The sequence below is a fragment of the Gouania willdenowi genome, chromosome 12 (assembly GCF_900634775.1).
Source record: "Gouania willdenowi chromosome 12, fGouWil2.1, whole genome shotgun sequence".
Lineage (NCBI taxonomy): Eukaryota > Metazoa > Chordata > Actinopteri > Blenniiformes > Gobiesocidae > Gouania > Gouania willdenowi.
The window spans coordinates 6,971,200-6,994,613 of record NC_041055.1 but is presented as its reverse complement, the minus strand read 5'-3'; the positions used below and the strand labels follow the sequence as shown (position 1 = coordinate 6,994,613).

Genomic DNA, 23,414 nt, shown 5'->3' with positions numbered 1-23,414 from the left:
ACAAAGGGATGGGATAGATGATGGATACTTGGATGGATAGGAGGTAGGGTGGATGGATGCATGAGCAGAAGGACGGACGGATGATGGATGGTTGATGCACAAACAGATGGATGAATGGTAGGATGGATGGAAAAACAGAAGAATGGATGGAAAGTTGGATGAATGGGAAAACAAAAGGATAGATTGTTTGGATGATTGATGGACGGATGGTTGGATGGATGGAGAAACAGATTAATGGATGCATGAACAGAATGATGGATGGTTGGATGGAAGGGTGGACAAACAAAGGGATGGGATAGATGATGGATACTTGGATGGATAGGAGGTAGAGTGGATGGATGCATGAGCAGAAGGACGGACGGATGATGGATGGTTGATGCACAAACAGATGGATGAATGGTAGGATGGATGGAAAAACAGAAGGATGGATGGAAAGTTGGATGAATGGGAAAACAGAAGAATAGTATGTTTGGGTGATTGATGGATAGATTGATGATTGGATGGATGGAATGACAAACAAACAAAGAGAAGGGATAGATGAGGGATAGTTGGATGGATGGGGAAATGGATGGATGCAGAAACAGAAGGATGGAGGAATGGATGAAGGCTGGATGCTGACTCCTGGTGTGTGCATACCGCACCTCACAGGGATGGAGGTGAAGGGCTTCCTGTAGATGTGAGCCAGCTTGTCCATGACCACGGCGGCGGTGGTAAAGATGCGGTACGTGTGCAGGAAGGTGTTGAGGAAGTCGATGGAGAGGAAGCGCAGGTCTGTGAGACGCTCCAGCAGACGCTCCACGCTGGCGTAGCGGATCTGAGGGACTTTACACGAGTTCAGAGTCTTACTGAAGCAGATGTCAACGTCGTCTTTGTGCAGCCGGGCGTCGGACCTTTGGAGAGAGAGGGGAGATTATAGTGATTCAGAGGAGAAGAAGTGCGCAATCGTCACCTCACGACAAGCTCGTGAACATAGTTACACCTTTTTTTCATGCCAACATTTTTACTCAGTAATGGATTCTAGATAAAATGTAGCAAAGTACAAAACTTCCAAAAGAAACACTCAAAGTAATATTATTGATTTTTAAAATGACTTCCCTGACGCGTGGTTACTACCAATGACTTATTTTTCTAAATGCACTTTAGGAGCATCTCATATCAGTGGTCCTCAACCACCGGGCTGCAGACCATTAGCGGTCCATGAACCATTTGGTACTGGGTACCACAGAAAAAATTGAGTTTTAAAATGTATAAGTACTTGATTTCTGGGTGTTTTATTTTGGTAATGTCCTATTTCCGCTCAACGCACATCACTTCTACGCTAGTTTGCGGTGCGCCTCAAATGTACTAGATACACACACACGCAAAAGGAGTGCAGTGTGGATGACGCAAGCAGCACCGAACACACACATACGCAGTTTTCTAAAACAGTGGTTCTCAACCAGGGACCCCCACTGTACCCATTGTCCTATGAATCTGTGATAACCACATGTATTTATTTATCTGAATATTATCCACTGTTATCCAGGAAGTTTATTATTATTTGAGCCACAGTATAAAGTCATCTTAAAGAAGTAAATCCTTCTTTTAATCAGAAATAAAATAAGTTAAAAGTGACCAAAAATGGTGGAAAAGCCACAGAAATTGGTTAAAAGTTGCAAATTAGAGTGGCTGAAAAGGGACAGAAAAAGTGGGGAAAAGGGTTCAAAGCGTCAATATTGGAACAATTAGTTTAAACTGGTAATTAATGGGCATGACAAATCATGAATGCCGTTAAATTGGCAAAAATAAGCATGAAATATGGTGAAAAGAGGTTAAAAGTGACAATAATGGGTCAACATGTGTGACATTAGGTGGGAAAAGTGGTGGAAAGGGTTTATAAGTAAATGGACTTGATTTTATATAGCGCTTTATCACCACACTGAAGCAGTCTCAAAGCGCTTCACATATCAGCTCGTTCACCCAATCACTCTCACATTCACACACCAGTGGGACAGGACTGCCATGCAAGGCGCTAGTCGACCACTGGGAGCAACTTAGGGTTCAGTGTCTTGCCCAAGGACACTTCGACACATAGTCAGGTACTGGGATCGAACCCCCAACCTCTCGATCAGAAGACGACCCTCTACCACCTGAGCCACGGTCGCTCCAAAAATGTCTTGAAAATGGAAACAGTGTGCAGAAAAGGCATTGAAATTTGATGTAGGAGTGGCAGAAATGAGAGTAATTTAACAAAAATGAATGAAAAGACCCTCTCTCAGTGTCTCGCGACTCCAAAATTCATATGTCACTCACTTGATGGTGAAAATTGACATATACTGTAAGTTTCTCTGTTGTTTTAGTCACACCCTCAATGTTAGGAAACAAATGTCATGAGTTCTGTAGCTGTGCTCCTCCTTACTTGATCATGTGTGGCACGGAGACCTTGGAGTTCTCCTCGAACACGCTGGTCATCAGGCCGTTACATCGGATGTTGTCGATGCACTAAAATGGGGGGAAAAAACAGGAAATAAGCATTCATTCAATCTGAAATATTGGAAAATCTAATATTTAAGAAAAAGTAAATCAAAATGAAGGTCAGATGATCTGTGGTAATCTACTAGTGCAGGTAAGGTGTTCACATCAGTCTGCTTCTCCCACCTGGCTGATGTCGCTGGTCCAAGCAGCTTTTTCCTGACGTGATGGAGCCAAGAGGAGGACAAAGAAGCTCTGACCGTCCGGAGACTCCACCATCACTTTGAACTGCAGGTGGTTGTAGCCTTGACCGGCAGCGTTGTCTGCAAGGCAAAACCCAGGGTCAGTTAACACTTCAACACAGCACACCGCAGGGGCGGAGCTTCAGGTTGGTCCTCTACCACGGCTCAAGGGAGCTGGAGAAGGCGGGCCCTCCATGACTTGCGCCCAGAGGTGCCTAAAGTATGGGCAGTCACCCATCATGCAGATTTACACAGGGGTTATATAAACCCATTTCATGTGACGTATGCATACTAAATTAGGTGCATGCGCACGCAGGTTGTTTGTTCAAACAAAAACATTGCTAAAGCAGATACCATATAAATTATCCTGTGTTTAATAGCTTTGCAGCTAGTGAATCGTGCAACAGAAATACTTTTTACTTTTAAAAGTACTTTTGAGTACATTTCACAGCCTGTACTTTTTACTTTTACTTGAGTAGATATTTGGATCAGTACTTTTTACTTTTACTCAAGTAGTTTTTTTACATAGGTGTTTTACTTTTGCCATCTATGCTTATCATCATATATTTATTCCACGGGGCCAACTTGACAACTGAACAGGGACTGTAGATGAAAATTCAACTATTTATACAGACTAATGAGCACTGTCCCTGATATTTGAATAAATAAATCAAAATAAAATGAACCCAGGTTCCCAGTCGACTATAGTTGCAGTTAGTCAAAACTAAATCAAAATACAAAAACCAACCTCACCAGTGTAGAGGGTTTGTGTATCCACTCTTTGCCTTTCACAATAAGAGCTCAGGATGTAGGCGATTAGGAATAAAACACTGACCGGTGTTTGTGTGGCACGCTCTAACAGTCAGTTACTGGGTAAAGTGGGATACTCACAGTCCTCGTCACTGGGATCCAGTTCTTCTATCAGCGTGCACTCGATGAGGGACAACGTTCCTCCCTGCTGTTCACAGACAACAACACACAAACTGACTTCACCTTTACAGGAATATCATTTTAGACGTGAGATCAACTGCTTTTTTGGATACAGGATGCAGACAAGAGCCAATGGTGGCCCTTGATCTAATTTTGTGTGGCTCCTAATATAAAGGTAAAAAATTAATTCAAAAAGATGCAAAACAACAGCAAAAACAAACAAAATGACAGCTAAATACACATATTGACAATAAAGATTGACAAAATGACTCCAAAAACACAAAAATTACTTTAATAACACACAAAATGGACTCCAAAAACATACATTAGAATACAATACACAAAATGAATCCAAAAACGTACAATGTAGAAAAATATACAAAACGGCTCTAAAAACACAAAAGAACAATATTACGTAATTGTAATTAATTACCAATTACGTGATTACAATTAGAAATGAACCCAACTCTGACGTCACTACATTGTTTAATTAAAAATTAAAGTAGCAACCCCAGGAATGTAATGAAACTCTATGTATTAGGGGAGGATATGTTGGAACTAATATAAATGTTAAAAAAATCATCCAAAAACAACAACAAAAATACACAAAATGGCAGGAAAAACAAACAAAAAATACACATATTGACAATAAAGATTGACAAAATGACTCCAAAAACACAAAAATTACTTTAATAACACACACAAAAACGTACAATGTAGAAAAATATACACAAAATTAACCCAAAAAGATAAAAAAACAACCACAAAAATATACAAAATGGCAAAAAAAACAAACAAAAGGACGGAAAAATCTATTGACAATAAAAATACACAAAAAAAAATACTTTAATAACACACAAACTGACTCCAAAAATGTAAAATGTAGAAAAATACACAAAATGACTTAAATTAATAAACAAAATTACTCCAACAACATTTCTTACAGAAAAAAATACAATACAAAAAATGACAACAAAAATACACAAAACAAGAAAATATACAAAAAGAAAAGAAAAAATAGACAAAATAACCACAGAAACACACAAAGCCTTTCTCCTAAATTAATGGTCAGATTGGTTATTATTCTAAATGATGATATAAATGTTGATCATGAGGTCCTCAGATCAGACAATAACATTTTTGCGGCCCCCGCTGTGATAGAATTTGACCATTTCTGCCCGAAAGGGACGAAAGGAGGGACATTCTTTGTCTCATCTATTTTCATTTTTATTTTATTCTCATTTAGAATATTTGATGACTGTGTGCATCCTTCAGCACACATGCACACACCATGCTGATTGGTCTAGGGGGCGGGACAATAACGACACAAATCAGTGTGACTGACCTTGAGGAGGTGAAGTTTCCCTCCGGACGTCCTTGTGCAGATGAGGAAGTGTTTGGTAAACAGGAAACACTGGCGCTCGCCTTCCTTCCTCAGCGACAGCGCGCCCAGGCGCACTTTACTGAGGACGCCTCGTTCACTGCTGGACGGCAGCTGGATGAGGGAGCCTGACAGCGCACAGGAGTCAACATAGGCGTCATTTACGACCTTTCAGTGACATGAATAACTGCTTTAACCAAAGTCTTTCGCAGCTTTTTGTTTTAATATCTGATCTGAATCGTTTTTTGTACTCATTAAGTTAACTCTTATTCTTTAAAAATGTATCAATATTGCTAAAAGAGACTGATAATAAATACCAGATTTTTTGGGATAGTCACGATTTTTTTTATTTAAAATTGAAGAGGCGGCATGATACGTATTTTTCAGCCAGCAGGCAGCACCATCCAGTTAGCGAAAATGTGAATAATGATTCATGAAAAAATGTAAATGACTATGTGAAAGTGAAAATATGACTTCTCACTTAGCTGGGAATGAAAAAGTAGGCTCTGGTTGCTAGCAGCTACTGTACCTGATTACAGCTTTTTTTTTTTTTTTTTTAAAAAGCATCCATGAAAAACTGTAAATGGACTGATATTCAGCCATAAGTAGTGAGGAGGAACACAGGTTTTTAAATGCTGGAAGAAAGTCACAGGAATGCAGTGAAACTGTTTATCAGGGAAATTATGACCAGAACCAGAGGCTGCCTTTAAGCATGCTCTGATTGGCTGATTTTATTGATGACTGGAAGCTTTAAAAAAGAGGCACTCTATTGGTTAAACAAGGTGCCAATCAGCAATGCATTTAATAAATTTGAAGCAGTTTAACATCTGGGCATGTGACTTAAAGTCAGGAGTGACTTAACTGTTGACTTTTACAGGAAAATTGTGAATGTAGCGCTGTAAAATAGGGATGTCCTGATCCGATATTGATATCGGGTATCGGTCCGATATCAGCCTGAAAATGAATACCGGATATCAGATTCAAATTTCAGATTTTTCATTTTTAATTATTTAATTTTTTTGCAGTTCATTTTTTTATTTATTTTATTCAATTGTAGAATACTGTAGATATTATGTTGAAGGTTAAAATGTATGAAACCAATTGGTTAATAATAAATAGGTCAGTTTTTCTCATACCTACTGTTGCTGACTATTGTTCTCTGAGTAACATCACTTGATCAAGCCTTTTCTAGCATTCCACACAATAAAAAAGTAATCATTATTTTTTATTAAAAATTTTTTTAAAAAAAAGTAAAAAAAGTATGCATGATTCATTCTGATATCGCATCGGATCAATATCGGTATCAGCCGATACGCTAGGCTGCAATATCTGTATTATGTCAGAAATGAAAAAGTAGTATCGGGACATCCCTACTGTAAAATGCAGTCATTTGTTGAATGAGACACTTCTGTCAATAATAATGTTACCTGCCATGAAGGAAAAGTTGGTAATTCTTGATACTTTTTTTAATATTTACACTTGTAAACCATGTTTTCTAGAATAGTTCAGTAAGAAATATTGCTTCGTGATTTGTTACTGTATGTGTTTAATGGTTGGCCATAAACCGTTAATTCAACTCCGAACCAGACGGATGCTCACCTTGTCGGACGAAGGTCTGACTGGTGTCCAGCAGAATATCGCAGCCTTCCACGATCATCCTCTCGATGGCCAGATTCTTCCGGATGTTTTCTGTGTCGCTCACCTCGTCGTGCATCATCCTGAATAAACCAGCAACCGCCAGATAGAGGAAGTTAACCAAAAATGATTGGATATAATGAAGTTTAATTATTAGGACAATTACTGCCACCTAGAGGCTTGGAGGACACATGCAATCTATAACAATGACTCAAATGAAAGGAAAACTTTCAAGTTAATACACAGACTTGCCAACGTCTGCGTGGGAATGGGAATGCTACATATTAGGGGTGTCCCAATCCTATATTGGATATCGGTCCGATATTTGCCTAAAAACAAATATCGGATACAAATTCGGATTCCGGATTTTTTAATTTTTTTCATTATTTTATTCAATTGCAGAAAACTGTAGATATTATGTTGAAGGTAAAAAATTATGAAACCAATTGGTTAATAATAAATGGGTCAGTTTTTCTCATACCTACTGTTGCCTACTATTGTTCTCTGTTTGAGTAACACCACTTGATCAAGCCTTTTCTAAATTTCCACACTACAGAATAAGTAATTGTTGTTTTTTTATTCAAGAAAACAGCGAGAAAAAAACGAAAAACAAAGTATGTATGATTCACGCTGATATCGAATCAATATCGGTATTGGTCGATACGCAAGGCTGCAATATCGGTATCATATCGGAAATGAAAAAGTTGAATCGGGACATCCCTACTATATTTATTGCAGAGGGTCCCATGAGCCACTAAAGGGCCCCAAAACTGAGTAACAGAGAAATAAACTCAGGCCCTCTTTACACGAAAACGTTTTCTAGTGAAAACACAACAGCTTTGTTGCGTTTTGGTTGTCCATTTAGATGGCAACAGTGTTTTGGAACTTGAAGACGAACTTTTTGAAAACGCTTCCCCCTCCGTCTTCAAGTAAACAGGGAAAAGACACTTTGTGTGTCACGGACATGAGCACTGTGGCTGCAGAGCCTCAGTGAGAAACACTGTTCGCGTGTATCACTCTTTGGAATTTAAAGAGCAACGAAAACCCAAATCCACTTTTTTCTGCGAAATATGTATTAAAAGAGAAAATCGGCCTCATTCAGGTTCGGGTCGTTTTCTGTCTGCCTTCTGTTGGGCCGAAGTGTCACTGTGCATGCGCTTATTTTGGTTCATTGCAAAACTACACCTCCATCTATCGGCCTAGCATGTATACTACATTGTTTCAATGTTTCCCGTGGTCTCACGTAAACAGAGATCGTACTAAAAACGTTACCGTTTGAATGCAGCACTTTTTGGAAACAAAAACGTAAAAACAGAAGCAAAAAGCCAGTGTATAAACAGGGCCTTAATTGTAGGATATAAAAGTAAACAAACTGCTTTCAAAGCCCTGGCTAGTGTTTTTGACAGGTGTTGAAGTCAAAATCTTTGGACGGGACAAGTTGCATTAGTTCATGGACCGCTCATAAATCTAGATATTGCTCTGTTGTTGGATCCCAGAATGGACAAACACTCACTTGGAAAGCTCCTCTAGTTTGGATTTAGCAAATTCCAGACTCTTGCGCTCCACGTGCTCGTGCGGCGTGTGAGCCAGCAGCTCATGGAGGGTGATGATGTAGCGAGGAATCTAAGCAACAAAAACACACACACACACACACAAAAGTACAGTTATTAAAGTTATTAAACCCTGAAGTGTCTGAAAATCCTGCCCCGCCGCGTACCTGGAACATGGGATAGGTGAGGAAGGTCTCCAACATGCGGCCCTCGCAGGCCGCGTTGGACTCGTACTGCTTCAGCAGCTTATCAAAGTCTCGGTTCTGCTTACAGTTCGCCAGAACCTGCAAGCTGTACTGATGGTTGCGCACAAACTCCTGGTAGATGTTCAGCATCGGCAGCAGGATGTCGAACAGATCCGCTGAAGAAACAAAAAATATTACTTTTACTTTGAAAATCTTTTCTACAATAAAAGAACTGGATAAAAGTATAAAACTTAGGTTTTAAAATCCACATCTGCTCTATAAAGTAAGAGATCTACTGAGTAAAAACATTTTCTTTGTGTCCCAGTTGCTAGCAACAAGCTACCTGAATGAACGTAGCTTGTTGGCTACTGCTAAGCTAATGTGAGCTATTTACTGTTATTAAGAGCAAAGGGTAGCATTTGAACTGAGAAACTGGTGGCAACTTCAGTCCGTAACCCTAAAACAAATACACAAAATGACAAGCAAACCCACAATAGGGCAGAAAAATACGCAAAATTACTACAGACATATAAAATGACTACAAATGCACACAAAATGTCAACACAAATACAAAAAATGACTAAAAAAATCCACTAAACAAAAACAAAAATACATAAAATGGCAACAAGAACATACAAATTGTCAACACAAATACACAAAATTACTACAACAACCAACAAAGCAAAGAAAATAGCACAAAATGGCAAGAAAAACACACAAAATGTCATCATAAATGTAAAAATTAGTAAAAAAAACCGAAAAAACCCCCATCTCCGCTGTAATACAAATTAGCCAATTTCTAATTTAAAACGTAAAAGTGTTTGCTCACCCAGGACCAAAGTGGGCCAGTTTGCAATCCGAGCGTTCAAACCCTGGTGGAAGATCTCGTGTAGAAACATGATGGTTTCACTGCCAATGAGAAACAATTTACTGTGAATTACAGGGATTATAAAATCTCCAAAGTAATGATTGTACATCCTTACAACTTATTGAGACAAACTTAATGCCAAATATTTAGAAAGCCATGACACTTCTGTTTCTAGAGATAAATTCATGCTTTAAATGAGGAATAATGATTGAACAATGGGAAGTCTCAGGTAGTCAACACATTCTGCCTTTGGGCCTATATGGTGAGTTATATTTTCTTGTCTTGTCTAATATGATCTTGTCTGATATGATCTTGTCTTTCCTTGTCTTATCTTATATGCTCTGGTCTTTTCTCGTCTTATACAGTCTTGCTGTTTCTTGTTCATCTTATATGGTCATGTCTTGTCTTGTATGGTCTTGTCTTTTCTTTTCTCATCTCATCTGATTTTGTCTGTTCTTGTCTTATCTCATATGGAGTTGTCTGTCCTTCTCTTGTCTTATATGGTCTTGTCTTTTTCTGTCTTGTCTTATATGGTCTGGTCTTTTCTTGTCTTATATGTCTTGTCCTTCCTTGTCTTATCTTATATGGTCTGGTCATTTCTTGTCTTATATGGCCTTATATTTTCTTGTCTTGTCTCATACATTGTCTTACATGGTCTTGTCTTTTCTTGACCCATCTTATGTGATCTTGTGTCTTGTCTTATCTTATATGGTCTTGTCTTTTCTTGTCGTATCTTATGTGGTCTTGTCTTTACTTGTCTCATCTTAAAATGTCTAGTCTTTTCTTGTCTTATCTTATATGGTCTTGTCTTTTCTTGTATTATCTTATATGGTCTTGTCTTTACTTGCCTCATCTTAAAATGTCTAGTCTTTTCTTATCTTGTCTTATCTGGTCTGGTCTTTCTTGTTGTATATGTCTTGTCCTTCCTTATCTTATATGGTCTGGTCTTGCATTCCTTGGCCTTCCTTTTCTCATCTTATATGGTCTTGTCATTTCTTGTCTTACATGGCCTTATATTTTCTTGTCTTGTCCCATACATCGTCTTACATGGTCTTATCTTATATGGTCTTGTCTGTTCTTATCTTATATAGTCTTGTCTTTTCTTGTATTATCTTATATAGTCTTGTCTTTTCTTGTCTCATCTAAAAATGTCTAGTCTTTTCTTGTCTTATCTTATATGGTCTTGTCTTTTCTTGTATTATCTTTAATGGTCTTGTCTTGTCTCACAACACATTGTCTTATCCTGTCTTTTCTCTTATGATCTTTTTTAGTCTTATCTTAAAATATATTGTCTTGTTTTTTTAAGGTCTTGTCCTGTCCTAACTGTGTATAGTGAAGCTGTTGGACCTGTTGAGGAAGATGCTGCTGACGTCATCGTGGCTGATGGGGGGTTTCTTGGAGCTGGCGGCCATGCGGAGCGGCCTGAGGAAGCAGTTAACCAGGATGGAGAGCTGGTGGACGTACTCAGTCTCCGCCTCCACCATGGTGAACACGATCTGGTTCCTCTTCCTCATGCTCTCAGCGTGAGGAGAGCAGATGTAATCCTGCACGATGATCTTCCACTTTCTCCGGCAGAGCCAGCCTCGCATGAAGCTCTGGACCTGCACGAGGACGACACGATGGGTTTCAAACCCTCCACTGAGTTTTGTCCTTCAACAGGTTTAAACCCAAGGTTACCTTCTTGATTTTCTTGATGTCTGGATCTTCCTCGTCCTGGTTGTTCTGGAGAGGCCTCATTTTCTCCTTGGTTTTGTTCAATAAAATGATCTGGAAACACAACAGCCACCATGAAAAATCATTGTTCAAAGTGGAAAAGTTTCCTTATTCGTCAACTGGAAAGACGCCGTCCACATGACAGCATTTGGGAGAAATATGAAACGGCACTGCCAAGTTTGGGGTCATTTTTTATACCTGTAATCGCGTAATAATTACAATTATTGCGTAATTATTACAATTATTGCGTAATTATTACAATTATTGCGTAATTATAATTGTAATCATAATTAAAAAATCTGTTGCTGTTGTAATCACAATTGAATTGCAATTGACTTCAGATTATTGACTTTGTAATTGTAATTGGCATGAAAATTCTATAAAAACTATAATTTAATTAAACGCAAAGCTGGGGAATCATGCTAGAACTCTATGTCTTGCACACATATAGTTAACAATCATTAAAATATGTTTCATATCAAGTTTTCACACTACATTTCAGTTCTTTTGAGTATGATTTTATCTTTTTTTTTTTTCAAAATACATTTCAATCTAGGGGTATTATGACAGAAAAAAGGCTCAGACACCCATACCAAAAATATGAATTCGCTATATAAATCTAAGCCATTATTATTATTATTATTATTATAATTATTATTATTATTATTATTATTAATAGCAATATTTTTAAAGATAAATATGCCCAACAAATTGGATGATAGGTAATATTTTTTAGTGTATTTTACAGCTGATTTAAGACATGGGTCAAAACTGACCAGTTTTCATAGGAGATGCTAACAGAAAGCTAACAAAAGAGGGTTTTTTTATAAAATCTCAGTAATTGTGATTAATTGTAAGTGAACATTAGTAATTGAGAACTTCATTGTAATTGACTTTCAGTGGAAAATAATAATTGTAATTTTACTTGTAACTGGAAGCAATGCTGGTCACCATAATCATAATTTAGTGGTAATTGAACATGGGTAATTGAAGAGGGAATTGTAATAGAAAAATATAATTGACCCCAACCCTGGCTACTGCTCAGACTGTCTAATACAGGGGTGTCAAACCCATTTTAGTTCAGGGGTCAAATAAGGAGCAGTTTGATCTCAAGTGGGCCACAGATTAGCGAGAAAACAAGTAATTTCATCATTATTGTGCCCTAGTTTGCACTTTTAAGTATACATAAAATACTAAATATGTGAGAAACCAACAATATTCTAGCAATAAGTGATAAATATCAGTCCCAACAGGATCTTCACTTTAAATTTCCGAGAATTTGTGACCAATTTCTATTTAATTAAAGGAAATATTATGGAATAATTGGAGGAAAATTGATGGATTTTGTAAGAATTTTGAGTTTTTTCAAATGTTTAGCGGCACCAGGAGTGTTGAGTTTCATCTACACAATGATTCATGTTTTCTCTGTAATTTTTTACTTTGCGGGCCAAATTGGATGTTCCAAAAAGTCGGATTTGGCCCCCGGGCCATGAGTTTGACACATGCGGTCTAATACATAAATAAAAGATAGCAGCTTTTAGTAGGAATTCAGCATTCTGGTTGATTTTTTTCCATTCTACTGCATCTCTGCTTTACTTTTATTTATTTTTAATATGAAGAAAATATGAAACGGCCACTGCACAGACTGTTAAAAACAAGCTTATATTATATTTACTTTCTCATTTGTTTTGTAAAGAACTGCAGTAATAATTTTAAGGATTTACTTTTAGTAAAATCTCATATGGGGAGGAAATTGTGTGTTTTTGTAGGTTATCTGCCAGATACAGTAAGTCCAGAATGTCAGCTATAAAATTATTTGTAGAAAATCAATTTCATTGTATATCGCTAGCTTTGTACCACCAGACAACCCTTCTTGCTCAAACAAGTGAGAAGAGGTGCTTATTTTGAATGAGGAACTGCACATCCGCCCTCCCTCTTATAAAGGGTGGGAGTGTCCATGGCGGATGGAAAGTTCTTTCCAGCCAATCAGGGTTTGGCTGATTGAGAAAAGTGCTTCTGAGGGCTACTGGGAGTGTGTATCCCATAGTGAGACATCTCACTCATATTACTCATAGAACCGGAGTTATACACATAACCTAAAGTTTTCTCATCGGTTTGGGGGCTTTGATCTGAAACCAAGCACATGCACGGCGTCGTGTGTGCACTCGTCCTAACCTCGGCTTTCAGCCTCTCGATCTCTGTGTCCTGGTCCTCGAGCTGAGTGCGCAGCTGATTGGCTGCGATCTTCTCCGTCTCCATGATCTGCACCAAGTGGATGTACTTTTGCATCAGGATCTCACGCTCCATCACCATGTCAGAGTAACTGGGAAAGGGTGGAGACGAAGCCCGATAAAATCAAACACCAGCACACACAGTTTCAGCTGTGCACAAAAATCCTTATCTTACACAGAAAATCTGCACTGACATGTTAAAAATGATCATTCTTACCTGTTATTTCCATGACACACGGAAATATGTAGTTTTGATCTAACAAGGGTGTCAATTATATTTCTAGTATTATGGATGTTATGATTATGATTGTAATAAATAAAAATTGTTGTATCAATAAATTTAAAAATGTTTTTGTTGTAATAATAAAACATTTCGTAATAATAATAATTAAAATTTGTTGTATAGTATATCTTGTTGTTTATGTTGTAATAATTTTGTTGTCACTGTAATATTAATTAAAATGGCCATTGCTCTTGTTGTGATAATAATGAAGTGTTGTTGTAATAAATGTTATAATACTAATAAAAATGTATCAACAAATTAAAAAATGTTTTTGTTGTATTAATAAACCATGCTTTAATAATAATAATACAAATTTGTTGTACAGTATACAGTATCTTGTTGTTTAAGTTGTAATCATTTCTGTTGCGTCACTGTAATATTAATAAAAATGGCCGTCATTCTTGTTGTAATAATAATAAAAAATGTTGTAATAATAAAATGTGTATCTCTTGTTGTTTATGTTGTAATAATTTTCCTTGTTGTTGCTGTAATATTAATAAAAAATGGCTGTTGTTATTGTTGTAATAATAAAAAGATTTTGTCATTGTTGTATTGCTACAGTTGAGCTGATAGCAGAGCAGCAGCTGATTACAGTGTAACAAGACAAGAAAAATCTGTTTATTGACTGGGTATGCAGACGTGGAGCAGTGAGGAGGAGCAGGTGTTTGTAGAAACTCAGAGGTTTAACAAGGTTTTTAGCGTGTTTAACGAACAAAGGCAGCAGTGCGTCAACCATCTTGGAGGAACAGAGACGTAAAACGACACAAAATCACGTGAAAGCATCAAAAAAGAGCAGCTCTATATATACTCTCTCTAGCTCTATTTATACTCACAGGCTTTCTGTCAGTTTGAAAAACACACAAACCAATGCATTTTTTGGAAGCGACAAATATACCAGTGCAAGCTTGGGATTTAAGGTATCCAGAAAGCAAATACAATTTAAAGACTAGTTGGAATTAAATTGGGAGAATAATCCTCGTAATGAATACAAAACAATAATGTAATAAATTCATATTAAACTTCTTTAAGACTTTTTAATGGCGTTTTGCTGCCATCTCTTGTTTAGTTCTAAGCCCGCAATAATGTGTCTTTTGTTATTTTCATAAATAACCGCGGCCTAAATGTGACGCTCTGACAGGCTGCGTTTTTCCCGCGGACCATATGTTTGATAGCACTGGTGTCTGTTAGTTTTCTCCTTTTTGTGGCTTTTGTGCAGTGAAACAAAGATCAAGATCAGGTTCTGTGACACAATCAGTGACCTAAATGCACACGCACGCACACGCACATAGCTGCGCCAAATGTGCATCAGCATTACTGAAAAATGTCTGCGTATGAATATTTGTGCTTTTAAAAAGCAGCTGAAAACACATGTTTACTCTTCGTCACTGTAATAAATCAAAGTCCTTCAATTAATAGTGATTCATTTAATAGCTATATTACCTGTCACATTAACTAGTACTGAGAGAAATTATGACATAATTTGTACGACATTTATGATATTAGTGGTGAGAAATGTAAAGGTTTTAGGTGGAAAAAATGCGTAATAACATGTAATAAACTACAAAACTGTACTTAATTCAAATGGGGTCGCCTGAAATGTCTTGAAAATGATTAAAAAAATTTAAATTATTCTGATTAAAATTATATTTTAGTATTTTTTTCAAATTAAAACACCACAAAAAATCTCAAGCAACTGTATTCTATACTTTCACTTCCTCAAATATAAATCGAATTAAAAAAAATACAGTATAAAAAAAATAATTTAATAGTCATTAAATAACTAAATAATAAAAAAAATTACATTATATTTTTGTAATTTTTTAACTTATAAATATTTTTCAAATAAAAAAAATAAACTCAATTAACTGTATTCTAAACTTTCACTTCCTCAAATAGAAATCCAGTGAAAAAATTTAAAAAATATGTAAAAATATCTGAACTGGAGCATCATATCACTGTAGTGCAACTTGTAACAATATCACAAACATAATCAAAATATTATTTTTTATTTCTTTTATCTCTGGAGTCACCAGAAAGTTGTGATATCAAAATGGGGTCACGTCCCAAAAAAGGTTGGGAACCTCTGCAGTAATTGGTCAAAAATGCAATGAAGTTGCAATGATTGGATAAAGCTATCTGTGAAAAGGAAAAGACTGAATTCCAGTTCCATAAGCGAAGGAGCTCCAGTAGAGAAGCTTAGGAGCTGCATGAGGCTCCAGAGCTAGGGTTTGTCAACCTGTGTCTTTACCGTTTGGTTATCCTGCTCGTACCTGGCCTGTTGGATACATTCCACCCAGTCGTTGCAGTCCGACTCCTCTTCTGTCCGCAGCTCCAGCGGTTTCTGCCCATCATGGCCAAAAATGACCAGAAAGTAGTGCTGTACAAAAACACAAAGACAGACCGTCAACACCATCATTAGAGCCTGATACTAAAAAAAAAGTGCTAAATTAGGTGCACACACCAAAAGATTGCCTGTGCCGTGCAAAATTGGCTGTGCAAATGACAATAGGTGCAAAATTGCTTGTGCAAATTATAACGGGTGCAAAACTGCCTGTGCAAATGATAATAAGGTGCAAAACTGCCTGTGCAAATGATAACTGGTGCAAAATTATTTGCGTAAATGATAATAGGTGCAAAAAACAACAGGTGCAAAACAGTTACAAAATTGCCTGTGCAAATGAAAATAAATGCAAAATTGCCTGTGCAAAAGATAACAGGTGCAAACGTGAGGGAGACGCCTTGTTTAAACGAGGGTTTTGAGCTTGTGGGAGAACAGAGTGGCCACATGTGCAAAATGAGACGTTGGAGGAGTTAGTGGAAAAAGTGAATAAAGAAATTGTTGAATTGCAGCAAAAACACATGAGAATCTATGCAGAAAATAACAACATAGGAAAATGTCTATTACAAAGCCAATGCTGTGGGGAAAACAAGAAGAACAGCAGAAGAAGTCAACCTAAGATAGTCGGATAGAAAAAGAAAAAACAAAGAATGTTTCCATTTTTTTTTATTCATTAAATTGTAAAATTATGACTGTCTCCTCCTGTGACAATAACTGCAGCCATCTGTGAGTAAAGCTGTGAGAGCAAAACTCCTGCCTGTCAAACGTGCTAAATAATGTGCATAAATTAATCTGTTTGCAACGCAAACTACTTATGTTATGTCACACATTTGCACGACAATGCCTCTGTTCACAATTAGTTGATCAACCAGAACATGTTTTTGTGCTTTATCAAGCTAGCGCACGTTTTACACGTGCACGCCTTTAGCAAATCAGGGCCCATAGTGATTGAACTTTTATCATTATTTATCTGTAAACAAAGGAAAGAAAAAGTATTTTCATGGAGACACTCATTAACTTTGCAAAAACATTTCAAAAACCTTATTAGACTATAAGAACATTTATTGGGGTTGTTTTAATATTTAAAATAATGTGTTAAATTATTCCTTTTAGTTACTAAGTTTTAGTTGTTAATTTTTAATATGCTGTGTCCTAGTTGCAATTTCTTTTCTTTATTTTTATTATCTTTGGAACAGACACTGATAGGATACAAGAGTTAATATCTAATAGTTTAATGTGGAAACATTTCTGGGATTTGTTGTCAAAAATTAAAAAAGAAAAAAAAAATATATATATATACACTTCTTCTCAATCAGCCATTAATGTTCAAATGTATCAGTAAAAAAAAATAAAAGATGTAGAAATAAAAAAATATCGGTGCGTCAGTAAAACACCAGGAAGGAGTGTAACACGTCTTTTACAGCATTCATGAATAATAAGCGTTTCCACATTTAAATCCACAGAAGAAGAAACGTGTGTGGGGATAATCTGCAGCGCTCCATCAGAAGTGACATCATGTGAGGATGAATGCAGATCTGGGTCACGGAAAAAAAAAAAAAATCACACAGTCGGGAAATGAAAGTTTCCCCAGATGTGAGCGGTGAAAACATCAGTCCTCTGCTGACCAGGCATGAAATGTGACCACGTCATACAAACATCCCAGAGGTGAGTCCGCTCCGCTGGGAACGACTCAGAGTCAATGATTCAAATCCAAACTGCAAATGATCTCGTAGAAGACAAACGTGAGGTTTCTCTTTGATACGTGAAGGTTTTTTTGTTTGTTTTTTTAATCCCAAAGCTGCCGTCTCCAGCCATACTACAGGATCTCTGACCCAGCATCTAACGTTTGTGCGAATACTTCATTTTAAAACACACTAACTAAAACAGATCAAATATTATACTGTACATCTACAGCACATGTCAAACTCAAGGTCTGGGGGGTCAAATCCGGCCCTTCAGTGCATCCGATTCGGACCGCTGGAGAAAGTGAAAATGACAGAGAAAACCTGAATCATTGTGTAAATGACTAAACAATTCAGCTGTAAATTGTTGTTGAAAGGCCGCTATAATTTTTTCCAAAAATCCTGCAAATTTTCTCAAATTATTCCACAAAATCTCCCCAAATTTAATTAAAAATGGTCAAAAAAATTAATTAATTAAAGAACATTTAAGTATCTGTCACTTATTGCTTAGATATTGTTGATGCCTTCCCTACTTTATGTTTAATTTTTAACTGGAAGTGCAAACTTGGGCATATTAATGTTGAAATTGTTCATTTTCCCACCTAAAACACTTGCAATCGAACTGGTCCGTATTTGGCCCTTGAACAAAAATGAGTTTGACACCCCTAATCGACAGTAAGGCTTACAACAAATAATACATATTGTACCTCAAAATTTTGACTTAAAGAAAACAATTCTAAATGTTGAAAGGACTTTCAACATAAACATTTATTTTAATCTGTAAACAAATAATGTAAAAATGCAAAAGAAATTGCAAAACAAAAAACAGAACCAAAAACTAGAAAAAATATAGAATGAAGAAAATATTGCAAAATTATCTGCAGAAAAACAGGAATTAAAAAATATATTAATGTAAGAGAATTTATAAATGACATTTCTATGAAAAAACAAAAAGTGAAGAAAGTGAATATAAACAACAAAAACTAACGTCAACAAACATGTGGGCACAATTTAATCATAAATACGGTTGTTCGGCTGTCGATGCCTGAAAGCAGGCGAAAGCAGCCTCTGCATGTCAGGAGAATGTAAACACGGTGTTGTGTGCACGCCCTGATTAAAGAGTCCCAGTGACCCAAAGGAGGACAAGCACGTATAGGAAACACGTGCACGTCCCTGCTGAGCCTGAACATTACAGCACGCTCACATAAATCATTTGTTCTCTTCATTTAAACATCATTAAATCTGCATCACGGAAAGTGCATGTAAAACCAGTGAGGAGCAGCAACAACAGGGATGTAGCTCCATATATACCAGCAGTGACTAGTCCCACTTGTTTTTGTTAGCTTAGCATGTAGCAGTGCTGGCTGAGCAGGGTCAAACGGTAAAGTGGCGGCGCTATGTTAAAGCAGAACTACGTAACTTGCACGTAGTACTCCTCCTAAAGGTCCTTTTTGGTTATGTCACTGTCGTAAAAACTATATACGTGTTTTAGGAACCACTGCAGTGCTTTCTCTACTTCTCAGAACAGCGTGAAAAACGCAAGTTGGATGGATTGCTGAGTGCGTTGTAACCCAGACCTTTATTTAAACAAATCACACAACACAATTCACTCACACGTGCTGTCCCTCATAGGAGAACAAGACAAAAGCGGCAAATATAATGCAGCTGTTTGTTAATAAATGTGTCTGTGTGGCATTTTGTATCAGCAAATTTAGGCAGAATTGTCTTTCCGGTCAGACTTTATTGAGTTAAAATTATTGAGATTTATATCGTTCAGCCATAGTAGAATTGTAACAAATTACTTTACTTCTTTTAAAATGTACTTAAGTACAAGTAAAATTACTGATTTAGGAATATACAAGTACAAGTACCCATAAAAGCAATTCAATTACAGTAATGTGAGTGCTTGTAATCCAATTACTTTGACATCTGAACGTGATGCTGAAATAAGTAAACCCTGACATGGAATTTGGGAACTTTTTAAAGGGAAAATCCGAGGCTCTATTTAACTAAAGTTGACGCACAACCTTAGTTTGTGTGCATCGTCTCCAGCCTCACATCAACACACTGCATCTCTCTATTGATGTTTACACTGTAGCACAGCGTCGTGCACGTGCCTGGGAAACAGGAGCGTGCATGTGAAGCGTGCGCAGCGGTTTACATATTGTGTTTTTACGCTCCTCTGGGAGTCTGCAGAGGTAGAGCAACCCTGTGTAGTAATGATGTAACGATTAGAGCGAGAGACTCTCACTAGCGTGTGCTGGCAGCAGACTGGAGAGGCTTAAGGGTGTGTGTGTACATGTGTGTGTGTGTGTGTGTGTGTGTGTGTTAGGGGGGTTGGGAGCGTTTACATAACCACCCAGGCTTGTACAGCTCCTTGCACGGCTAATGCGGCTTCCCTGGTCACAAGCCGGCTTTAAGCTGGAGGATAACAATAAGACGGACGTAGAGCGAGGTAGGCAGCCAGAACAAGTCCAAACCTCGCCCGGCCGCCATCAACGTCCCAATATCATAATCTCCTCCGACCTGAAGAAGCTAATGCTAATGGAGAATCAAAGTCAAGCCTGAGTTATTAGTACAAAGTGAAGAGCAGAGAGAAGCAGGATCGTTACTAGTCCTAAAAACTATGTTCTATTGCTCTATTAGGACAGTTCTACCCTGGCCCCGCCCATTTAACCTTTGACCCTGCTCAGTCAGCATCACTAGTGCTAAGCCAGTGGTTCCCAAACAGGGATACATGTACTCCTAGGGCATGGGTGTCAAACTCATTTTAGTTCAGGGGCCAAATGCGAAGCAGCTTGATCTCAAGAGGGCCACAGATTTTATGTGGTAATATGAAAAATCTCAACATTATAAACCCAGTGTGGAAATATATTCAGATGTGAACGAATAGAATAAATAATAATAATAAAAATAATAATAATAATAATAATAATAATAATAATAATAATAATAATAATAAAAAAATAAATAATTCACATAATTCAGGGTTCTAAAAAGTATACACGTAATTCAACATCACTTCCAGTTAAAAAAAAAGATTCACTTCCGGTACGTACTAAGCGTGCTAGCTTAGCATAGCAACAGAATAAAGCATGATGAATGTACGTCAAAATAAACAAACTACGGATCCTATACATAAACCGAATGGACATTATGAAAGTTAAGGCAGCATTTCTCACTAGAAATGTCGTCAAAACAATTCTAAAGCCACAATCTATCTTGAAAAAAGGCAATTTGCCACTGAAATATACAAGATGTCCGCCATGTTTTTCAACGCAGGCAGGGGGGCGGAGCCAGCAGTCACGTGACCTGATATCAGCTCGTTGAAAAGTCTGGGCGGAAGAAACTGTAAGCGTCACACGTTCTGAGATCATCATACGTAAAATGCTTACAGTATTGCTTGTGGACAAATGTTGCTTTTACACATTTTACTGTGAAACTGGGTTAACATTATTGTAACCTATGTTTGCACCTCCATGTATACATAAAATACTAAATATGTAAGAAACCGACAATATCCAAGCAATAAGTGATAGATATTAGTCCCAATAGGATATTCACTTTAAATTTCCTAGATTTTGTGACCAATTTCTGTTTAATTATGGGAAATATTATGTAATAATTTGAGGAAAATTAAAGAATTTTGTAAGAATCTTGAGTTTTTTCAACAGTTTCACGATAAATATGACTGCAAACTTGCGATAAAAGCCCCTGTAAATTATTGTTGAGGATTAATTTTTTCTCTGTCATTTTTATTTTCTCCTGTGGGCCGAATTAGATGCTCCAAAGGGCCGGATTTGGTTCCATGACCATGAGTTTGACACAGTGCCCTAGGGGTACAGGAGCACATTGCAGGGGGTAATCAGAACTATTTATTAATTAATTGAAAAATAATTGGGAAATGTTCCGAGTTCCTTTTATATATATATATATTTGTTATTTTTTGGACAAATTCACCACAAAACTAACAGTACTATTGTTCAATAAAATACTATATTTTCAATTCATCCAAACAAGATTATTTTATGTTGTAGAGGCCATTATATCAAACTTCTGACAATAGGAGACTACTATTACTATTGAAGTAATCACATTAAAGTGCATGGTATTTTCTTTCAGATAAATTTCACTTTAAATTGCACTTGTTATTTTGAATTTGTAGATTAAGCCTTCAGGAACCAATGTTCAAGACACAGTTAGGGGTTTAGGAGAGTCCGCTGTTCCACAAATTAAAAAGCATTTGAAATTATGGAAAACGTATTTATGATATGAAGAGGGGGTACACGTGATTTGACAAAAATTGAAAGGGGGTACAAGGGACAAGAAGATTGGGAACCACTGTGCTAAGCTAACCTAAACATGTGGAACTGGATAGTCTCTCAGACAGAGGAAGACAGCACATTTACAACCTTTTCACTTCCGATATGATACCAATATTGCTCTATAACGATCCGATACATACTTTATTACTTTTTTGTTGTTGTGGAATGTTAAAAAAAATGCTTATTCAAGTGATTTTACTCAGAAAACATTAGTCAGCAACAACAGGTATGAGAAAAACGACCCATTAATAGATGACAAAGATTTTAAACGTAAACATAAGAATATTGCACAACTGAATAGAATACATTTTTTAAAAAAAATGTAAGACCCTAAAAAGTAACCCCAGTATTTCCAATAAAAACATTATATATTATATAGAGATTTTAGATGCAGGCAGTATAATGCGATACTGCTTTTTGCAAACAATATTCAAAATTAATATCAATTTGGGACACCGTTAACATTTAGCAACTGCAATATGTGGAGTCCAAAGACTTTTTTTTTATACCTCACCTGGAAAGACGACATATAAACGACAAGGAGACGTCCTTCATTTCAGCTCTGATCTTTACAGCTAAAAAGCTGGACGTTAAATGTGTCCTAATGCATTATTCAGTTCTAGTTTGTACATTTATTTCTGTCTCTGCAGCCCGAGTTCCTTTTGTTTTAAGGAATTTGTTGGATTTTCCGAGTTTGCACAGTTCTGGATTAGTTTTTTTGTCACTTTGTTGATTTCTTGGACTTGGACTTTGTATTGCATTATGGTCATGATGATGATTGATTACTTCCTGCTCATTCTCCTTATCCCTGTGCATTAAACCGACTCAATAACAGATTGTTGCACCTTTCTATTGTTGAATGATTGACGAGCTAAATCAAGTCCATATGAACTGTTGCTATAAATGTAGTTACTGTAACGTGACATTGATCTCGTCATTGCATGTTCATGTTTTAATGAAGACGTCAGCTTTGTTTGTTTTTTAAAAATAGTAATAAATGACCTCATTGTAACGAAGAATCAGTAAACATCAAAAAGCTCTTCATCAAAGAGCCGAGCTTCCAAAGGCAGAAGAAAGCTTTTTCATTCTCTCTCCATCACAGAGCTGAGATCAAACAGCATCGCAGATCTTTCCCATACCAGTAAAATGTGTCCGACTCTGGTTCTTACTTTCGATATTTCAGGCTCAACAATGCACCGAGAACATCTTTTATGACGTCTTCCATGTCCTCAGGAGTTACGGACTCTCCCAATGCCCATCTTCCTAGTTGAGAAATTTGACCAAAAGCGAGAAAAGCGAAGAAAAACTAGTTGGGATGCAGATAGAGGCTCCTGTTAGATTAAACCAAGACAAAAACAAGACAAAGAGAGCAAGCAGGAAAAAAATGAGGGAGCGAGGGAAAACGCATCCTTCTCCTGAGTGCAAGCAGAAAAAAATTAAATAAAATGTACACCCGTATTTACGCAAAGTTGATAAATGAGGGCCACTGAGTGTATTCTCGTAGTGGAAAAGGAGTAAAAGTTCTGTTAAAAAAACACAAGCTTAACTTAATTTAAAAAGTTTCTTTTTTTTTAAGATTAAGAGAATAATGACGTTAATG

The 23,414-nt window shown here is 36.9% G+C and overlaps 1 protein-coding gene across 1 annotated transcript in view; it reads right to left on the bottom strand.

The window, feature by feature from the left end:
- rasgrf2a (Ras protein-specific guanine nucleotide-releasing factor 2a) overlaps positions 1 to 23,414 on the bottom strand; it is a 42,322-nt gene that overhangs the window by 16,008 nt on the left and 2,900 nt on the right. Inside the window, exons 2-14 of the mRNA XM_028462041.1 lie at positions 15,740 to 15,846; positions 13,131 to 13,278; positions 10,920 to 11,009; positions 10,590 to 10,843; positions 9,204 to 9,283; positions 8,357 to 8,550; positions 8,153 to 8,262; positions 6,604 to 6,722; positions 4,969 to 5,132; positions 3,585 to 3,651; positions 2,638 to 2,774; positions 2,399 to 2,481; positions 642 to 890 (exon numbers count right to left, since the gene is read on the bottom strand). Coding sequence (XP_028317842.1) covers positions 642 to 890; positions 2,399 to 2,481; positions 2,638 to 2,774; positions 3,585 to 3,651; positions 4,969 to 5,132; positions 6,604 to 6,722; positions 8,153 to 8,262; positions 8,357 to 8,550; positions 9,204 to 9,283; positions 10,590 to 10,843; positions 10,920 to 11,009; positions 13,131 to 13,278; positions 15,740 to 15,846 — 1,802 coding nt within the window. The remainder of the gene's footprint in view (positions 1 to 641; positions 891 to 2,398; positions 2,482 to 2,637; positions 2,775 to 3,584; positions 3,652 to 4,968; positions 5,133 to 6,603; positions 6,723 to 8,152; positions 8,263 to 8,356; positions 8,551 to 9,203; positions 9,284 to 10,589; positions 10,844 to 10,919; positions 11,010 to 13,130; positions 13,279 to 15,739; positions 15,847 to 23,414) is intronic.